Source organism: Meles meles, chromosome 5, assembly GCF_922984935.1.
Source record: "Meles meles chromosome 5, mMelMel3.1 paternal haplotype, whole genome shotgun sequence".
Lineage (NCBI taxonomy): Eukaryota > Metazoa > Chordata > Mammalia > Carnivora > Mustelidae > Meles > Meles meles.
Genome location: NC_060070.1, coordinates 27,178,143 through 27,199,354, shown reverse-complemented (window position 1 = coordinate 27,199,354; position 21,212 = coordinate 27,178,143). Strand labels below are relative to the sequence as shown.

The 21,212-nt window shown below is 44.8% G+C and overlaps 1 protein-coding gene across 1 annotated transcript in view; it reads right to left on the bottom strand.

Annotated features, from left to right (window-relative positions):
• Positions 1-3,981: 3,981 nt before the first annotated feature.
• The window catches only part of BVES (blood vessel epicardial substance), a 37,143-nt gene continuing 19,912 nt past the window's right edge, over positions 3,982-21,212 (bottom strand). Inside the window, exons 7-8 of the mRNA XM_046006797.1 lie at positions 20,215-20,356; positions 3,982-5,540 (exon numbers count right to left, since the gene is read on the bottom strand). Coding sequence (XP_045862753.1) covers positions 5,416-5,540; positions 20,215-20,356 — 267 coding nt within the window. The 3' untranslated portion in view covers positions 3,982-5,415. The remainder of the gene's footprint in view (positions 5,541-20,214; positions 20,357-21,212) is intronic.

Below are 21,212 nucleotides of genomic sequence, written 5' to 3'. Positions count from 1 at the left end.
CCTCTCAATATCAGTTTCTAGTATTTCTCTTTCAAAAAAAAACAAAACAAACAAAAAAAAAACAAACCCTCTCTATATAGTACAGGTACCAAAAAATGTAAAATATTACAATTATTCTTACGAGCAAAATATATCCATACTCTTAAGGAGGGACATTTAAAGAGATCAGATAAGAATAACAAAAATAGTGAGAAGCACATTGAAAAAGTTTAGCTAGATCCCAAAGATAGCAGCTATTTTAAGAGAAATGAATTCAGAGCAGATGAAAACAGGGCCTCGTGTCTCCATGAGCAGTGTTGTCTACAGCCTCTCTCTGAGCTCCTTCAAAGGGACTTGTGTTCACGCCCGTCAGTCTCTGCAAAAACAGGGTTAATTGTCTGTAACCACCAACAGGTGAGCCGGTGGGTAAATGTTCATCAAGAAGTGGCTATAATCATTTTCCCCTCAAGGTAGGCTTCCTTTATTTTTAAATTAAATTAAATTAAAATTTATTTAATTATTTATTTGAGACAAAGAGAGGGAGAGTGGGAGGGAAAAGCTCCGCTGAGCAGGGAGTCCCATGTGGGACTCAATCCCAGGACCCGGGGATCATGACCTGAGGCGAAGACAGACGCTTAACTGACTGAGCCACTCAGGCTCCCAGGCTGCCGTTCTTTTAAGAGCTGTGGTACAGTTGTGGGACTTCCATTGATCCGGTGTGAGGTAGTTTTAGCATTGTTCACGTCACGTTTTGTCCTGTGGGCCAGTCATGCGAGGGGTCCAAGCATCAAATCCCCTCCAACCGTGCTTTGCTATGGGGGTCAGGGTTGGATGGGCTCTACGGCCTGGCCCAGCCACGTCCAGTCCTACAGTGGAACCTGCAGCTGTGACCAGCCACTGGGGGAAGAAGCCTAGAAAGCCTCGGCTAAAAGCTGAAGGAGGAGGATTTTCTCAGGATGAAGGGGGAGGCTGGGAGAGCTTCAGAGTCACTGGGGATATCTCTGTCCCTGGTAAACCACAAGGAAATATTAATGTAGCATCTGATGTCCAACACCCAGGGCTGTCGCGGCCCGCAGGAAGCCAGTATAGGCAACGGTGCGACTGTGAAAATGGCGCCGAAGTGGAATGAGAACAAGGCCTAGGAGTCGAGGAAGAGCATCGCTGGAAAGAAAATCATTTTTCAGAGTCGGAAGGTGGAACCAGGAACATGTCCGGAGCAAGCACGTGGTCCCACAGTGAAACTCGGAAGGCTTCTCAGTGGCCGCATCCAGTCAGCACTATCTTGCTGCCTCTTGTCAGGGCCGAAGGCAGCCAAGATGGCAGAGTTTTGAAATTAAGTGGAACTGACCCAAGGCCACCCCCTTGGCAAACCAGAGCAATTCCCACAACCTGAGGGTCAATGAACCAACCCCTGTCTTTAGGCATAGAGTCGGAGCAAATCGGCTAGCTATATGTAAGAGGAATGAAATGAACATCATATTTTCTAAGTAAGAAATTTATTTGATCAAATGCATATTTTCTAAGTAAGAAATTTATTTGATCAAAGACAGCGTATGGAGATATTTTCAACTCTAAGGCTCTATGCAGACGAAATGTCAATTGATTTTGAAGTAAATGGTATCAATGTCGATGGCACCTAAAAACAGAAAGACTGAGTTTCCTATAAATGTGTATAAAGCATTCATAAAATCCTCATGTACTTTAAAACTAGGTTGTAAGTATAACAGATTAACCTATAAATAGTGCTTAAAAGCAGGTTTCTGAAATGACACAATATATGGTTACACACAAGGTATCCGGGGCTCCTGTGAGGATCAAAGAAAGGCCGTCTGTGAGGAAATGTGTCCTCCTTGGAGCGAAACTGACGCGTGATTACACGGCAGCCTTGAGTTCCCTGCACACTACCCTGTTCTTTCAGGTCCTCGGGAACTGAGATCGAACGGGTGGGAATTTCTAACCACTGCTGCTGGAAATAAGTAGAAAAGGAGGTTGGGAAACCAGGGTTGGAAAAAAGGGAGGGGAAATGGAGGCATGGCGAGGTCTGAGGTTTCTGCAAAGAGGCTTTAGAAATGTCCCAAGAAATGGATACAGGAAATAAAGAACTGTGACCCCTCGGAGCTGGTCCCTGGGGTACGCAGGGAGGTGGGCACCGCGCAGTACTCGGGCTGCCCCGCACACCCCCGCTCTCGCTGGGCGCCATCCACGTACTGGCAGGACGATTTTCCTGGAAGGCTGGAGTCCTTCCCCGGGTGCACCAGGGACAGGGCAGCATGGAAAACACCAACTTTTCCCAAAGATTTTTTTCCAGCATTCAAGGAACTCTGCCTTTGGGGCCAGGATAGGACCCAGGACCCAGGAATCGGCAGTGCCAGGTTATAAAACCAGAAATGTTCCCGACACGTGGAGGGAGAACCAGATATGAAGAAGGCCGTGTCTCCCAGGGCACACACTATTGGCAGCGAAACACAAAGGTGTCCAATGGTGACAGGGCAACTGAACCATGGGGAGCAGTGGAAAAGACCCCGGGAAGCAACGGGCAGTAGCTGACAATCATATAGCACCCATTATTACTAATTTAAGATATATAAACATCACTGGGTTTCTATCTAGTATCTGTGCTATTATAAATATAAACATGAGGGCTTTCAAAACAGTACAAATGACACATACATCCTTGTGTAAATGTTACACTCCTGAATCACACAACATACTCGGTGTTGCATTTAAACCTAGTACATGTGGGGTTATATATAGTATAATTTTTGGAGACCATTTTCTGAGCCTTGGTCACACAGCTAAGTGAACACCAAAAACACAAGAAGCATTTTATCAGTGGCTTTGGTAGCAAACGCATTTTTTTCTTTGTCTATGTATTTATGCTTTTCACAAAGATACACTTGTTCACTGGTATAAACGAATTCAAAGCCATCCACAGGAGATCTTACAACTTAAAACTCTTTTCTGTCTTCTTATCTGCTTCTTTGCTATCGAGTCTATGTGGGAGGGCTACCCAGTGGCTGGCATCTCCTTTTCTCCAAGCCTCATTGTCTTCCTCAGAAGTGTGTGTATTTAAAAATAGGTTCATGTTTCCCATTCAGGCTAAGTGGTTCTTTTAAGATTCCTCAGCTTGAGATTACAATCTCTGTTATGAATGGCACTGATGTGCGTGCATGCGCACACACGGGTTTTAATAAACACAGTCAATGAATTCCGATCATCTGATTTTAGCAGCGTGCCTTTAAAAATGTTTGTTCCTGGTGCTGCAGAAAATAGCCTCCCAACACACGCAGCTTGGTCATTAGAGAGGACCCTTCCCACGGTCTCAGCTCGACACAATGGGACACACCTGAACATGGGTCAGGTTCAGAAACCTCAAGCTTCTGTGGATCCACAGAACAGTACAAACAGAATCAGAAAGATAGAATCTAAAATTATTTTCTCTTCAGGGAAGGGTGTCATGTCTAATTACTCTATAGAGTGATTTTGCAAATTAGTCTTATGCGTGTGGAAACGAAATGGTCCACATGACCTTAACCCGACAGTTAGAGGAAAGCAGTACCAGCGTCTTTAGTTACAGTTACCACACGTGGGGTCTCAGGCATGGCAAGGGACCGTCCGACCAAATGAATCTCTACAATCTTAAAGCCAAGGCTGTCATTCACCTGTGCTTCATTTCCCCCCTAATACATTGATAATTTAGGAAACTAAAGAGGCTGCACCAAGGTGAAGTGCAATCAGCCTTTCCACTGTGGTGTTAATAAGGCAACATTTGATACAGATGTTAGGAGCTGGATCCCCCATCGGTGGAAATTTTCTTAGCGAGGAACCGAGCATGAAAATTTAACTCCAGTGAAATTACTAAAATAATTAGCCTTTAAAAAGTGGATTTAGGGCCTGCTTGGGTGGCTCAGTGGGTTAAAGCCTCTGCCTTCGGCTCAGGTCATGATCCCAGGGTTCTGGGATCAAGCCCCTTATGGGGCTCTCTGCTCAGCAGGGAGCCTGCTTCCTTCCTCTCTCTCTCTGCCTGACTCTCTGCCTACTTGTGATCTCTCTCTGTCAAATAAATAAATAAAATCTTTTAAAAAAAAGTGGATTTAGGAAAGGGAGGTGACCCTCGAGTGGCTTATCTACCTTCTCTGAGAGAAATCACCTCTTGGCAAGACGGGCTGCTTTGGGCTCAGCTTACCTAAAAGTAATTTCATGGGGAACTTTTTTAGCTATTTCATATAACAGAGGACCGACTCAACTAGGTTCTAGTGGATGAAATAAAATCGTTATGGCGTATGACGTAGTGTAGTCGATCAAAGGGGTTCTCCCAGCTGAGTGCCGCAGTCACACTGACCAGTCTGACCGCTGATTTCAGCCAACTTCCCACTTCCCATCACTGTTTCCTGGAACACGATTCCAGGAGAAAAGAGAGACTTACAGTCAAGGCCCTCACAGCAACACCTAGGTTGGGTGCCCATGACATGGCTTTGGTCTGCCCGCAAAGCTCTGTTCACATTTGCATCCCCGGCACTGGCTATTTGGCACATTTTAAGGAAACATCTATGACTCTGGAGGAACTGTCTGAAACTTCAGACCATAGAATTGAAATGCTCTTTCAATCGCCTCGTTCTATGACACTTGCTTAGCCACTGGACACCCTACCACAAGTGAGGTGTTCCCCACACCAGGGTGTGTGGGACAAGATGGCTCCAAATCACAGGTGAGCTGGGTTTTTGCGGAAGGTCAAGCCGAGCTCAGAACTGCTTCCATCTGTTTTCTTTCCAGCTTTGGTTTCAGACCCGACTGTACCCAGCACACAGTAAGGTAACATGAGCCGAGGCTGATGAGTTTTGCTCATTATCCTGCTCTCGACACAATGCCCAAATAAGTAAGGTGATCTAGTGGGGTAATGTGTCTGGCCTGGGAGAAAAAATAAACACCAGCCAAATCACATCTTTCTTTACAATCTTCCAGCTAAAAATTCAGTTGAACAACGCTCGAGACTCCCTGCCTTTTTCAATTTCGAACTTACACTGTTTCTTAAACCTATCACGTGTACAACCCCATTGCCACTGTGGAGAAAAAAAACTGTGAGGAAAATGAACCACAACTCAGAAAAAAAACAAAAACCCAAAAACAAGTGAAAAGGCATTTGCATTGACAGAGTGCTAAGTTAAAACAATAATATATCTAGAAAACACTGTGAAAATATATATCTCAAAATAGAACTAGGTTTAGCCAGAAGGCTCAGTAAAATAATTGCTTAAAAAGCCGATCAGTAAAAAGGAGAGCTAAAATAACCTTCCCATCTTTGACCCTTCCTCACTTTCCTGCCCTCAGACTATCAGCGCTACAGCAGACTAATCAAGAAGCCATGAGGAAGGGCTGGTATTTTTCAGGATCTCTTCAGGACCGTTTCCATCCAGGTCCCTTGACCCTTCTCTCTGATCAGGGCAACTGATGGACTTTCAGTGCGTTTGGAGACACGGGCTCAAAGACCTCGTCGTCATCTTCTACCCCTTCTTCGATGGGCTTCATCTTGGTAGAGCCCCGCTGGTGGGGGGACGGGACATCTGTCAGAGACACAAAGAGGAAAACCACTTACTGTCCAGCCTGCCCCGATGCTGGGATGATGTATCAGTGAGAAACCCCAACCGGAAAGTAAAACTCTCTGGGAATCGATGGCTAGTACCCGGCATGCAACTCCCCTAAACATTGTATTTTCAATTCAGCATTTCGAGAAAACGACGAAGTCCAGAAATGACTCTCAGTCGTGAGAACAAACATGGAATGGACTCCAGTGCCTGTGCTTGGCTGGTAGAAGCTTCTCAGACACATGCAGTCTCAGGTGGGTTGCCCTAAAGTGTGATTAGGACTCAGAATGCATGTTCCTACATTAATATATGTGGCGACTTGAGTTCCTCAAAAGCGAATTTAACTCCTAATTTCCCTAAAGAAGAGTTCCATCCTAAAGCTATGGAAGCTAACACCCTCTGTGGCACCACCTAAAAAAGCAGTTCTTGCCACCACCTGTCCAGCCACTGCCAGGACTGGTATGGGAGGGGGAGGGGCGAGGGGGAGGAAGAGGGGGGCGGGGCGGGCAGGGGGGCGTCCAGGCAAACAAGAAGGAAAAGCCAGGTGAAGAAAATACAATCCCAAGTAGCAGAGGGGGCAGGAACATCCTTAAAGCCTTTTATATCCAAGAAGTCAAATTATAAATGACTCGGTCTGTCCCTCCTTTGTTTATGCGTTTGACAGTCTTACTGAGCATCTACCACATAAGGGACACCATGACTGAGAGAGGAAAACAACGTGGTTTAAAAGTAAGAGGAGTTACTAAAAACGGGTGCACAGACTTCTCAAGGTGCTTGATGAGCGGCTCCCGGAACAGCACAAACACCCCTCCACAAAGTTCCCACATTGAGTGTCAGGATTCATCGGGCGGGGGTCCCCGTCTGCCCTGCGCACAGCCGCGTGGTGCGCGAGCTGCCCTCCAACAGGGCTGAATGGTCTTCCATCCATCAGTCAGTCAGCAAATGCTGACCTCAGGCTGGACTTGATTGATGATGGGAGAACGATGGTGGAACCTGACTCTTCAAATACTTGGTATAGAGCAGAGGCGGACAGTGGGACCCAACTAAGGCGTGAAGCAGAGCTGCTACAAGAACTTTATCCAGATCACCTGTTAATCCCTGGCAAGCGTGGGCAGCTGACAGCAGACGCTGTGGGCGAGGAGGACGGGCAGGACACAGGGCGGGGGATGGCACGCACCATGGTCAAGGCCCCAGCCTCAAGAAACAGTTCCCGGGTTCAGAACCCCGCTGTGCTGCTTCCTAGCCGTGTGATCTCCGCTCCGTCACTAATCCTCTCTAGGCCTCGGTTTCTGTACCTGTAGAAGGGAGATATTCCCAGGGCCCATCTAGTGCCGCTGTTGGGGATAAGACAAAAGAATGGGGTCATGGGCTCAGCAGGGTGCTGGGCACGTAGAAAATGCCACTCCATGTTTATGATGAGCTGCACGGTCCCAGTCGCGCACTGGCGGAATGCCACTCCCAACGGCCACAGCTTCCAACATAAAAAAGTCAGGAATTAGACTGGCCTGGACTTTGGTATAGTTGATGTGTTTGCTGTGCCTACATGGAAACTTTATTTTCTGTTACTGTTTATTTTCAAGCATGTATGGTCCATTAAAATCCCGAGTTTCTTGAGAGACAACTACTGACATTAACTGTAGATGATGAGCCTCTATTCAGACGATTCAGGGACACAATTCTGTCACAAACAACCGCACAGCAGAACCACTCAGGCAAGTCTTTTGGTCCTTTTTCTCGCAGGTGACAGCATGACCACCAGCCAACAACCTTCAATTTGCGGGTCTACTCAAATGGCAGTGAATACTAAACGTGTGAGCTTGGGCAAGTTACCTCACGTCCCCCTGCCTCAGTTTCCCTAGCTGTAAAATAGGAATCGTGCTCTTATCTACTTCGTATGGTTGTTCAGAGGACTAAGTGGCTGACAGTTCTTACCTCAGTGCCTGGGTTGCAATAGTCATTTTGTCAGTTTGTAAGTTAATAAAATGAGCTATTGATATGGTCTTTGGAGGGCAATGGCCTAATTAGAACATTTGTTAAAATTCATTATCGCCGGTAGGAATGGCGGATAAAAACATGCGGGACTTGTACTTGAATGGGGGTTTGTGTTTCTCAGTTCAAACGGTCCCACATGCAGCCAAATTTATCTTAAAAAACTAGCACGGCTTCCGTCATATGTCTAGCCTCCAGTTATGACTGAGCTTCATGAAACACTAACTCAGGCTGAGTATTTGCAATCTGATAAAAACTCTCTGAACAAACAAGATGGTCATCTGAGAGCATTAAACCAAATCAATAAGGCAGAGGATTCAGACGTGATTGTGTAACACACATAACAGAAACACATCCCGTTTATTTTGACAGCAGAAGTGGGACTCATGCTCTGAGGAAAAGGAAAAGGACTTTTTCCAGAAAAGGACTCGTGCTTTTAGCCCATCTATCAACAGGGGAGACATTCTATGGGATCCTGAGGCTGCCATCTACATCGGGACCAAAATGTTCTCCGCCCTCTCAGCTCCATCACCAACTGGTGCATTTTCCCACAGAGATAGAATGAAGAGAGGACCCAAGACAACTGGAAATGACCTGGTGAAAACCTTGCAAGGACTTTCAACTTCTCCATGAAAGAATTGGTTCATTCCCCAGTACACTGGCCAGGGCCAAGGAAGAGTGGTGATGCTTACTACATAGCATTAAAAAGACAATAGTGTGGGAGTCACCCACAGTCCTGGGGTGAGACCCAGGGGCCTCCAAGTTGGGCCTCCTTCCCCTTCCAGTCCAAGCTCTGGCAAACCTCACTGCTCCCCAAATCCAAATCATCCTTTCCCTTTTCTCTTACTTTTCTCCCCACCTGGAGTGGCCTCTCCATTCCCATCCCTATTCATCAAATTCCTATCCATTCCTCAAGGTCAAGGTCAAGGTCAAACCCCACCTTCTTCATCTGGAGTCTTCCCTAATTCCTTACGAGGGGAGATTCCATTCCCTAGAGTCCAACAGCCCTTCCACATTCTGTAGTTCACTGTGATCACAAGTATGTGCCTCTGTCCCTTACTGGAAAACAAGCACCCTGAGGACTATAACGACACCTTCTTCTGTCCTGCAGAAGTAGCCCCCACATAGCCACGTCCTTGATCATTACTTAGTACATGAAACTCCACATGAGGCCTTCAGAAAGCTGAGCCTGAACATGAGGCAAAGACACATGGCCGTCACCTTTAGTTTCGGATGGGGGTGGGGAACCAACTGTATTTCTCACGTGCAGGAAATCTCAGGATATAGTAAACCTTGAGATGAGAAGGGACTGTTATTACCATATTCTGCGTCATGTTCCCTGGGGAATCCTTGTCCTATAATCGACTCAGCAGAGCTTATAGCATGGGCTTATAGCATAGCTTATAGCAGCCCATGGCGCATGGGCAAGAGCGCTGTCCCCTCACATAAACGTCAGTAGGCTCGGCCGGATCATCACCTGCCAAGAAGTTTTCATCCAATTAGCAAAAGGTGCCCCTGAGTGATGACAAGGCGCTAGAAGCTGGGTTAAATGTCAGGGAAATAAAAATGACTTGCACAGAGTCTCTGACTGGACTTACTTTGTTTCTCAGGAACTCAACGCACTTTTCAGAGCCATTCATGCTCACATATCCACACAATTTTTCTACTTTATACTCAGAAGCTAAAGCAAAGGCCGCCTGGAGAGCCTGTGAAAGAAAGACTCGTCGGGGGGCTGTGGTGTTAGAACTTCCTTCCTCACAAGAAGTGGGCCACCTCGGCAGGATCACATTCTGGCAGGATGGAGGGCTGGCCCTGCCGGGCCTGCAAGACTGCATATTCCCGCTAACGTTCTCACAGGATCCTAGATTCACTCCCATTTCAGGCTCCGGGGCTGGGTTAGAGTGCACAGGCCCCTCCGGTCCCAGTTCCCAGAGCAGTGCCCTGCGGCCCTTCCTCCCTGCCGCAGATGCGACGGAGGGCAGCGGGCACCAGGCCTGTCGGTAACCACGGGAAGCTACCCGGAGCCAGCCAGCTGCCTGACCCCTCAGCAGGAATCAGGGTCGCAGAGAGTGCTCACACTGTGGCCCAGCCTCAGCTGGCCTTGGGCCTCCTCTGCCACTGAAGGCCAAGGTTGACAATCACCTGGTCTACCTGAAGATTTGGCACTGCTGTGGCCAGGAGGAAGTTGGGCTCTGGGGAGCAGGAGCTCACTTGCCCACACTTCCTGCTCTCCAGCCTCCGCGGGGGGCCCACCGGTTCAGCAGGAAGACTCAGTCACCATCACTATGCTGCTAGAGGTAAGCTCCTGGTCCACTAATACAGCTAAGCCCAATTTGGAGCGTAAACAACAACAAAAACCCCAAAAACTATAAAAAAAGAAGAGAGAATGTTCTGCTTCAAGGAAACTATCTTACATTTCCCAAGTTGAACATTAATAAATTCTTTCTACAAGTTTGCCTGGTTTTTCATTAGTTTTATGCACCGACGCGTCATCAGAAATTTGCCTAGGAGGGGCCAAACCTACCTAGATGGATGAGCACGAGGAGAGGAGAGAGGAAGAGATTGAGCTTATCTTTAGTTAAGTGCTTTTTCAAATTACTTTTGTCCCTCAAGGTCATTACTATGAGGTACGTGACCTCCGTAGGATGCTTTACTTTTCATTTATTCCAAATTCTAGGCAGGCCAATAATTCCATATCCATAAATTTTCCAGAAATCTGGTTTCTATCCTTCCTCTAGTAAAACCGCTTTTACAGTTGGGAAACAGAAGTGGTTAACTATATCCTTCGGTATTTATTATAATGAAGAAGAGATCATTAACATTATTTTTTGCTGTTAGCTATAATCATCTTCTACTTGGCTCTGGGTGCCAATTAACACAGTTTATTATAAAAGTATGTAAAACAAATAGACGCAGGCTGAACCGCAATCCAGATTTATCAGGTATGAAATTGTTCAACAGTTATGTCAAGAGTTATTGTTGCTGGGGGATGTTTCATATTACACCAAGCGGCAAAAAAAATCTTCTGTCAGAAAGACTTCTCCATCCCCCCCATGGATCCCAGCGCACCCAGAAGGCACAGCCAGCGGAGTGGAATTTCCTCTGAGCTGTACACCACGTTCGGTGTGTTCAGCTGAGAGAGAGAACAGCAATCCTGAGGGGAAGAAAGAAAAATTCAAACTCAAAAATACGAGCTTTGAGCACATGTAGAAGACAGAGGCTTAGCAGTAAGAGCCCTGAACCAAACAGTGGACCCTTCTACTCCTGTCAGATCACAGAGGGGGGACAGCACCGTGGACGCCCACTGGAGGATTTGGATCTGGGAAGTCGAGGCTCTCCTCAGCAGACCCGTTCAGAGGCTTGTGCTGGATCCTCACTGAGGAGGAGTCAGTGTGGAGGCCCCTGTGCCTCCTGCAGGCTGTTCCCTGCCAGAGGAAGCAAGTCGTGGGCCTCTGTGAGGACAAGCTTAGCCTGCCCCACCAGACCCTTTCCTGCCTTCCTCAGGGACCGAGTCAAAGAACTGCGGGAAGCCTTTATTCATGCAGACCAGGGAGATCTTACCTAACAGTCAAAATTCTAGTATCCAGGGACGCCTGGGTGGCTCAGTGGGTTAAGCCGCTGCCTTCGGCTCAGGTCATGATCTCAGGGTCCTGGGATCGAGCCCCGCATCGGGCTCTCTGCTCTGCAGGGAGCCTGCTTCCTCCTCTCTCTCTGCCTGCCTCTCTGCCTACTTGTGATCTCTCTCTGTCAAATAAATAAATAAAATCTTTAAAAAAAAAAAATTCTAGTATCCAGAGTAGTGAGAAATTAGGTAAGAGAAATTCCCTTTGACAGAATTCTGTCCTTATTAAGCTTCTTCTCTTTCAGTGTGCTTCTAATTACATGAGGGCCCAAGAGTGTCTCTTAGCAAGTCAAAGTAAACAGACATATTTTTTGGGCTTAAATCCAGAGTGAAGGTCACACCTGTTCCAGAGAATGAACAGGCAACCTCAGGTTGGATCTCCAAATAAATATAAAAACACAATATGAAATTTGTCAAGTGACTTTTCTCTCTGCTTAAGATACTCAATTTTTATAAAGGGGGAACACTTTTGTCAACTATCTAATATAATATTACATGATTTTTCCCCCTTTATTCCATTAACTTTGATGACATTTTCCTCACTCATTTCAAAGTGTTCTTATTTTTATTATGTTTAACCATCTGGCCAAATGTTTTAGCAAGTAATTAAAAACCTTACAAAGGGTTTAGAATTTTAATTAGATTATACAATTTTTGATGAATGGGGATAGGGAAGGATTTAATGGATTCGTGGCTAGAGAGGATTATCATCTCTTTTCCTGCCTTGCTTATGTATATCATAAGATTTTTTTAAATTGAAGAGACTGAGTTTGGATTGAAATTTCCTGAAAAATAATGATGAAGGGTAGGTATAGCTTTTATCCTTAATTCCCTCAGAGAAATGAAAGCACCAGCATTGAAGGACCCAACCAAAGAAATGTACAAGTTATGGGAAATAGAGAGGTTGGAAAGAGTTAGTGGTTCCCATGAGGAGGTTTTCTCAGCCCAACAGGTCATTTGCGGATCAGCGGCTAATGACCACATGGGTGGTCAGGGTGTTGAGCTGCCCGGCAACAGGGGTGAACAGCTGAGGAACCGTGGTAATCTGCAGCCCCTTCCTGCCCACAAGGAGAAAGCCGTAACATCATGGGGATGGTGAATACACTCAGGGGGATGGGGAAGGCAGTTCCCGGGGCCAGCTGTGCACAGATGCAGACAACAACTAGTCTAGGATGAGGTGAAATGGAAGGTTCTGTGAGGAAGTTCTCTGAGAAAAGGGGACACAGCATTGATGTACTAAGAGAGTACAGAGAGAAGAAAATGCAAGGATGAGGAGAAAGAAAGGCAACTAGAAATACCAATAAAGACAAAAAGCAGTATGATAAGGCATGGTTCAAACACAAAAACCTGCTTAAAGACTTTAAGAAGAAACAAACTGGATTTCAGTTAAAAGACAGAATGAATAAGAAGCTAGAAGATACTAGGGACATGGTGAATAAAATGGATACCAAAGCAAGACAATAAAAAACCTTCAGGGAGAAAAAGTAAAAAGTATGAAGTAAACTGTGGCATGATTTTCTGTTTTATATGAAAGGAGAATCCATTTGTACTTGATATTAGAAATAGTTTCCTTTGAACAGAACAGGAATCATGACGTTATAACCAAAAAGAAAGAAATGTAGTCACAGTCCATTATTGGGTTCTGAATAAAGCAAAATAATGTCAACATTGTTTATTTGCTTAAACTTTGCAAAGCAAATCATAGAGAAAGCAATAAGACTTAATTGTTGTTGCAAAAGAGAAGAGAGTACGTAATACCACTGAATTGTACACTTACGTATGGTTAAGATTGTAAATTTGATGTTATAAGTATTTTATGACAACAAAAATATTTTGGAAAAAAAAGAAATAACAGAATATACTTGTTATCAATTGTGATTCTTTAAAAGTTAAGGAAGAGACCTACAACAATGTAAAGGTAGAAGGGGAAAGAATAAGAAAGGGTAGGGGCACCCTGGTGGCTCAATGGGTTAAGCCTCTGCCTTTGGCTCAGGTCATGATCCCAGGGTCCTGGGATCAAGCCCTGCATTGGGTTCACTGCTCCATGGGGAGCCTGCTTCGGGACTAGATCCCAGGACCCTGGGATCATGACCTGAGCCGAAGGCAGACTCGCTTGAGCCACCTACGCTCCCCTTAACTTGTTAATTTTTAAATTTGTTATTAAAAGTTTAAATGTGTAACTGGAGGGGCGCCTGGGTGGCTCAGTCAGTTAAGCATCTGCCTTTGGCTCAGTCACGATCCCAGGATCCTGGGATCAAGCCCTGTACAGGGCTCTCTGCTCAGTGGGGTGTCTGCTTCTCCCTCTGTCCCCCTACCCTGACTTGTGGGCTCTTGCTCTCTCTCAAGTAAATAAATAAAATCTTTTAAAAATGTGTATCTGTATAAAATCCCTATACTATCATTTTACAGAGAAAACACTGTGAGGATAGAAGACAGTGAATGGATTGGTGTCTCTGGAGACAGAGAGCCCAGTCCCTACTGGTTGGGGGACCAAGGACTCAGAGGACATAAATGTCATACTTCTCAAACCTAAAAGGGAAAAACACACCAACCTTCCTGGGTGGGTTGACGATGAGATGAGAACGTGTATGAATGTGGTCAAGGGTGTCAGCTGCGATGGCTGTTCAGGGGCTGAACAACAAAGGTACACTCCCCAGTGGATACGGATATGCATAGGATAAAAAGCAAAACAAGAACTTACAACAAATTCAACACTTCTTTGTTTCAGAGCTAGCCCAGGGGCCTTGACTCCATTACTTAGCCTCCCTAAGCTGCTCCTTACTAAGTACAAAGCAGGGGCACGGCTTTTCTCTTGCCATCTGGGTGGGTCTGAGAACTGTTCCCTCAGTATTTCTGCTGCCTGATCCCATCTCCTCTCTACTTCTCCACACCATTCATGTCAAGCTTCTTGTTTATTGGTCTATAGTGGTTGCGGGGGCGAATGGAATACAAATCGAGTTGAACAGGTTATTTCATGAAACCAGCCTTGAAAGTGAGAATGCTATATTGGGTTTTTGTATCCTTCCAGGTAAATAAATGGGTAAGATAGCCAACAGAAACTCTTTATGTCGGATATGCTGCTCGGCTTTGCAGGTAAGACCACCAACGACAGGCAAGCTCACTTAAGGCATATTTGCACAACCGGGTCACCTGAAATTAGGAGAGCGTCCAGAACACCATCTTGACAATAATAACAAAAAACATCTGAAAAGATTTTTTTCTCAGTAAAAAACCTTGCTCTAAGTATTTCACAGTGTGTCTTTTTTTTTTTTTTAAGATTTTATTTATTTATTTGACACAGAGAGAGATCACAAGTAGGCAGAGAGGCAGGCAGAGAGAGGGGGGAAGCAGGCTCCCTGCTGAGCAGAGAGCCCGATGCTCAATCCCAGGACCCTGAGATCATGACCTGAGTGGAAGGCAGAGGCTTTAACCCACTGAGCCACCCAGGTGCCCCTTTCACAGTGTCTTTAAAACTCATACATTTTAATTATAATTTCTGAAAAAAAATACATGGTTTAAAATAACAAAAGCTTTCCAAGATGAGTTCCAACAGAATGCATTTTCTATAATGCCTCAGGACTTAGAAAACAAACAAACAAACCACACAATAGGTTATTTAACCCCAATTAACCAAAATAAAGTTCTACAACTTTTAACGGAACAGAATAAGGTCTCCCGTTGCCATGACGACATCTGTGCCCGGCACCGCTTGTCAGTGATGCACCTGCCAAGTCCGATCAATCTGTGTGTGTGTGAGTGTTTTCTGTATCACATGTAGGAGCTAAACCTCATAAGCAGGAGAAAATGGCAAGGCAGCCCGGTGAGGCCCTCGGGGCAGGAGCAGAGAGAAGAGAGCTTATGGCCACGTGAGGACACGCACTCCTTCCCACATGCCCTGCCCTGCTCGTCCTTTCTGGTCCTTCTGCCTCACCATCATGCTTCCCAAACACGAAACGAGTAAATGAAGCCACAGGAAACTGAAAGGGAGCTGAGTGGATTACGGGCCACTGAATAAATGGGAAGGAAGCAATTTTTCTCAGGCTATCTCATTACTTTCTTGTCGTTAAATGATAATTTGATGTCGAATACAGAGTCTGCGTGGCAAAGAGTAGAGATCTTGCTCTGGATTTAGGGTTATGTGATATACATAAAAATAGAGCGCAATATAAAAAGTGGGATCAGCACCCATTTTTTTTCATGCTTTCACCAGAATCTACACAGGCCCAGAGATCTACCTACCAATGAATGGGAAATACAAGACACCAACATGGGACTGCACTCAGCAAAATTCCAGACTATAGGGAGGGACCCCTACTCCTCACTGCTCAGAGAGTGGTTCAGGGAAGAGCCATGTCAGTTCTCCTGGGGCATTGGTTAAACAGGGGGACACCGGGCCCTATTCCAGCCTTCTGTATCAGAATCTGTAATAAAATCTCCAAGTGATTCATATTCACAATTATATTTAAGAATCAAGATTCTATAGGACAAACAAGACAAGACAAGACAAAACAAAAATGTAAAAACAGAGAGAAAGAGAGAGAGATGGAGGGGAAGCCCAGAGATTCAGACTTTCAACCAAATGGAATGGGTAAATGCTGATCAAATATACATATAATATTACAATATACAAAACACAATAAATATACAAAATAAATGTAATTTTTATAGAGCAGCACTGCTTGTAATTCTGTAAGGACAGATGAGGCGAAGTGAAAGCTAACCCAACAATAAACGACCGGAGGACATTACTGGATAATTTAAATGTTCGTATGGCGAACCCTGCATACAATGAAGAAAGCAAAAATTGTCATCAAAACGGAAATCAATGGGTCTGTGAAAACCGCAGCACTGCTTGGTCATAATGGAGGAATTGGGGGAGGCAGGTTTCTCCAGTGAGGCAGGTTGCAGGAGAAAGAAGTGATTTGGGGGTAAGCACAGCCTTCTCACTGAGGACAGGTGGCCCCTCCAGGAAAGGCGTAGATATACTAATAGTGACTGTGTCTTGCTGCAGAGTCCTCAGGTGTAGACGAAGGAATGGGAGTGGAAGTGACGGGTAAACTATAAAGCGCTAGTCAAGTGTTACAAATATTTTTTTGGTCTTTTCCTTTTAAAACAGAGAGGCAATGTGGTCAAACAGTATGGATCGGACAGGACACCTAGCTCTGTATCCCAGAGCCTCTCCCGGTGCGACTGGAGCAAGTGAGTAAGCATTCAGATTCCTAATTTCCTCAGGTGTAAAATGAAGTAATACTTAGATCCAAGTTTCTGTCCAAACACTAGCTTTCCCTCCCGCCTCAGGGGCCTTCCTGCTCAGCCCCTGCAGGATCGCAGGTGCTACTTCTTCTTTTTTAAAAGAAGGGGGTGCCTGGGTGGCTCAGTGGATTAAGCCTCTGCCTTTGGCGTGGGTCATGATCCCAGGATCCTGGGATCGAGCCCCGCATCGGGCTCTCTGCTCAGCAGGGAGCCTGCTTCCCCCGCTCTCTCTGCCTGCTGCTCTGCTTACTTGTGATCTCTGTCAAGTAAATAAAATCTTAAAAAAAAAGTTTTTAGCTATGTATTTATTTGACAGAGTGAGAGAGCATGAGTGTGGGGGTGGGGAAAGGGCGGAGGGAGAGGGAGAAGCAGACTCTCCGCTGAGCAGATAGCCCGATGCGGGGCTCGATCCCAGGACCCAGAGATCATGACTTAAGCCCAAGGAAATTGCTTGACTGACTGAGCCACCCAGGTGCCCCCGCATGTGCTATTTCTAAGTGGGAACTTTCAGAGCCATCACGAGATTCTGCCGTCACTGACTTTCCCTGCGTGGAGGGCAGTCATCCAAACAGCGGCTGCTCTTTGCATTCCAGTCTGAGGAGGACATGGGTCTGGAGTAGCACCCTGGTGCACGTGCACCAGAAAGCAGCCCCTTCCCCCCAGCCAGAGATCTGGGAGGCTGTTAGTGCTGTGTCATCTAGCAAAACTCAGTATACCTCTCTGTGCGGGGTTAGAGGAAAGACTGCATATGATTATGTCCAGAGATCCTGAAAAATAGTAGTTACCACTGTCCACAAATGTTTGTTCCCTCCCTTAGCATTCGCGAAGCTGCCTCTGCTGCTGAGAGGAGCGGCAGTAGTTGCCCCCTGTGCCCATCAGAATCTCAGAATAAGAGCTCACTTGTTTGAGGAAACTCACATTTACTAAGACCTCCCACGTGCTCCAAAAATGGTAAATTTTGTTATTTCAGCCAAAGTAATACAAGATTGGTTCTGTATTCTCTGTTCTATAAGAATTGTCATCTGTGGGGCGCCTGGGTGGCTCAGTGGGTTAAGCCTCTGCCTTCCGCTCCGGTCATGATCTCAGGATCCTGGGATCGAGTCCCGCATCGGTCTCTCTGCTCAGCAGAGAGCCTGCTTTCTCCCCCTCTCTCTGCCTGCCTCTCTGCCTACTTGTGATCTCTGTCAAATAAATAAATAAAATCTTTAAAAAAAAAAAAAGAAATGTCATCTGTGATATGGGAAAGCCGATAGCATATTGATGGGTCTGGCAAACAAAACACAAACAAAAAAACCAGACTTCAGGAGTTCTGAGCTAAAACCTAAGAAACAGAAACCAGAACTAACTGGTTTTTGATGAATCACAGGCTAGGATGAATGAAAGAATTCATAATTAGTGTCAGTGTGGTGCTCAAGGACCAATGTCTTCCATTAAACTGCAGGAAGTGAAGGCAACAAACTCAGAACAGGGATTAGTCAAAGGGAATTAGGGATGAGCAGGGCTTTGTTGCATAATTCACACACAACACTCTCAAACTCACATGTACTCGTTCCACAACTAATAATCATTAGTGCAAGATTTGAACACCACATGGGAGATCAATCCACCTGGTAATATAGGTTTCTGGTGCCACAAACAGTACAAATGCGAATTGTGAAAATGTGTTTTTATTCTGTTTAAACAACATAGTCTAGTTAACTTTTTTTTCTAAAATGTTATTTTACTCCCAAAAGATTTAGCTTAGACAATAAAATACAATTAAAAAAAAAAAAAACACCAAACTTGGGGCTCCTGGATGGCTCAATTGGTTAAGTGTCAGCCTTCTGCTCAGGTCGTGATCCCAGGGTTCTGGGATCAAGCCACACATTGGGGTTCCTGCTGAGTGGAGGGCCTGCTTCTCTCTCTCCCTCTGCTGTTTACCCTGCTTGTGCACAATCTCTCTCTCTCTCTCTCTCTGTCAAATAAATAAACAATATTCTTAAAAAAAAAGAAAAACAAAAATTCCCTTTCTGCTGACCCTTCTTAGTATAGTAATCACTATACATGCAATTATCCACTTGAAAATGATTATTAACCACCAAACTGTTTCAACAGAGCAGATAATGCATTTATATGCTATCAGATTGTAGAGCTTGGTCAGCCTCAGTCAGTACTTTCAAAAGTTACATTAGAATAAGATACAACCATCTCCCATTTCTCATTTGTGAAATGTGAAATCATGTGAATCTCCACATGTGAAATCATGTGAATGTCCACAACACATTTCTCTGCCTAGACTTTTCTTTGGAAGTTTATGCCGAGTCCATGGCTTTGCCAATTCCAATCCCTCTACACTATGTGATTCTTAACATCCTTAATGCAATTTATCTACGGCATCCAAAGATACAAGATCATTTACATAAGCATTTAGTATTGTTGAATGTGTATCTGTATTTCCTTAAATGTGTATCTGTATTTCCTTAAAAGTTACTTTGGACTAACACACAATTAGGAACATTAATAATTTTTTTGTTTTATACAGTGGAAGAATTCATCTTTTTGCTCTTTCTTTCTTTCTTTGACAGACAGAGATCACAAGTAGGCAGAGGGGCAGGCAGGCTCCCCGCGGAGCAGAGAGCCGGATGTGGGGCTTGATCCCAGGACTCTGGGATCATGACCTGAGCGGAAGGCAGAGGCTTTAACCCACTGAGCCACCCACGCGCCCCTTTTTGCTATTTCAAATGAATTTGTTCAAAGTTCTTCTTATACTTCCATTCTTGGAATAATTCTTAAAATAATTTAGTTTCTCTCATGTTACTTACTAATCTTCAACATCTGTGTCTTAAAATGTTCCTTACTTAAGATGTTTTAAAATGATCTAACCGATAGCACAATCTTGGAAAACCTGCCTCTCAGTGGCTGTGTGTGAACGAGGTAACTCATGGGGGTGTTGGGTGTTGGGTGGTCTCCTTCATCTTCAGGAACATCCCAGCACCCAATCCCCTGTTAACTCTTGGGGCTCACACTGAGATAACCAGTCAGCAGTAAAACATCCAGCCATTGTTTCCTATCATTTTCTTTTTTATCAAAAATTTATTTATCAGTTTTATTTCTGATGGATATTTCGGTTTGCCCCAGAATTTTGCAATTGTAGAAAAATGCTGGAATGAATAGCACTTAATGTGGTATTATTTGCCATAGAGCATATTCATAGGGTAACACTCTAGCAGTGAAATTTTGTGTCAAAACCTGTGCACATTAAATTTTAATAGACGTGTCCTATTTCCATAGAGGTTGTACCCCTATCCTCTCCAGACAGCGACAGTCAAGAATTCCCGCTTCCTGGCTGCTTTACTACCACAGTGTGCTATCAATCTGTGTGATTTTGCCATCAAAATTTTCACCAATAAAAGCGGTTATTTTGTGTTATTTATTTATTTATTTATGTACATCGCGGGGTCTAGGTTTTCACTTGAACAAAAATCATGAAAACAACAAACCCGAGTATCCAGCAAACACTAGGGACTCTCTCAACTTATCCCAGGGAACCAGTATTGAAGGAGAGTCCACGTCAAAACAAACCACCAAGTTCTGAAATTTGGACTAAGCAATAAGAGCTCTCATGTTAGATTTTAGCTGAGGTGCAACATGGAAAAGGAAAAGCAAGAAAAAAAATTGTTATTTTTGTTGATACCTTCAGGTCGCCCAACTGTTACTTGCAAAGCTATTTTTCCGATCACGGCTGTCATTTGTCTATTTCCAATGACATCCAGCGGAATCCTGGAGGATTCTCTGTTCGGGATAACTTACGGAGAGAGGACATGCTGGCGGTGCCCCGAAGAAACTGGTGTAAGCCATCGTCGCTGTCACTGGAGCTGGCGATGCTGTTCCTCATTTCTAGCATGGAGATCTGTGTGCACAGGCTGAGCTGGTGTTCCAGCTTTTTGGCCTTCTACAAGCAAAGGTTTACAAGCAAAGATTTCTGAGCTCTCTGGGACTTAGGTCATGTATATCCTGTAAACAGCATTTATTTTTTCCTTGAAATAAAGAACTACCAGGTCCATAGTAAATGTCCAATAAATGTTAGCTATAATTTTTATTATAAGCTGTAACTACACATATGTTACAAAAGTGTAATATACTCAGTGGCTTATTTATTAATCTAAAAGTAATAAGCACCACCTTGATTTGATAAAAGGCCTAGGCAAGAGAACTTAAAGAGAGCACACACCCGTGTGCACAGTTCTGGGAGAATGGTACTTATCACAGAAACCATGTTCTGCAATTTCTCTTCTGTCATCATTAGAATTTCCTTCTGAACAGACGTGGAGAAATGAAGATCACATTGCAACGTGGAGAAGATGCCTTCAGCTCTGAAATTCCTAACTGCTTTGCCACAGGCTCCTTCCCCTCCCTGTCTTGTCACTTATGGGCTTTCTGGAAGGGGGCTTGAGCAGGAGGATGTCCCAAACTGGAGGACAGCAGTGTTAAAATGCCAACGTCCTGCTCACTGCAGTGACCAGTCAGCAGCCTCCCAATTACCCTGCCCTCCCGGCCCCCTCTACCCTCCATGCCTCCCTCCAACTCACGTAACCATCTTCCTTAGATTGATTAAAAGACTCTTCATGAGAGACCAGCACCAACCCCACAAATGGAGGTCCCTGACATTTAGCGACACCTCACCAGCTGATGACAAATATAGTAATTACAAAATATGTCCACCCTCTTGAGAAATAACTCCCTCAAAGGGTCTCTAAATTATAAGCATCCCCGCTTTACTTAAACCATGATGAATTAATGAAAATTCA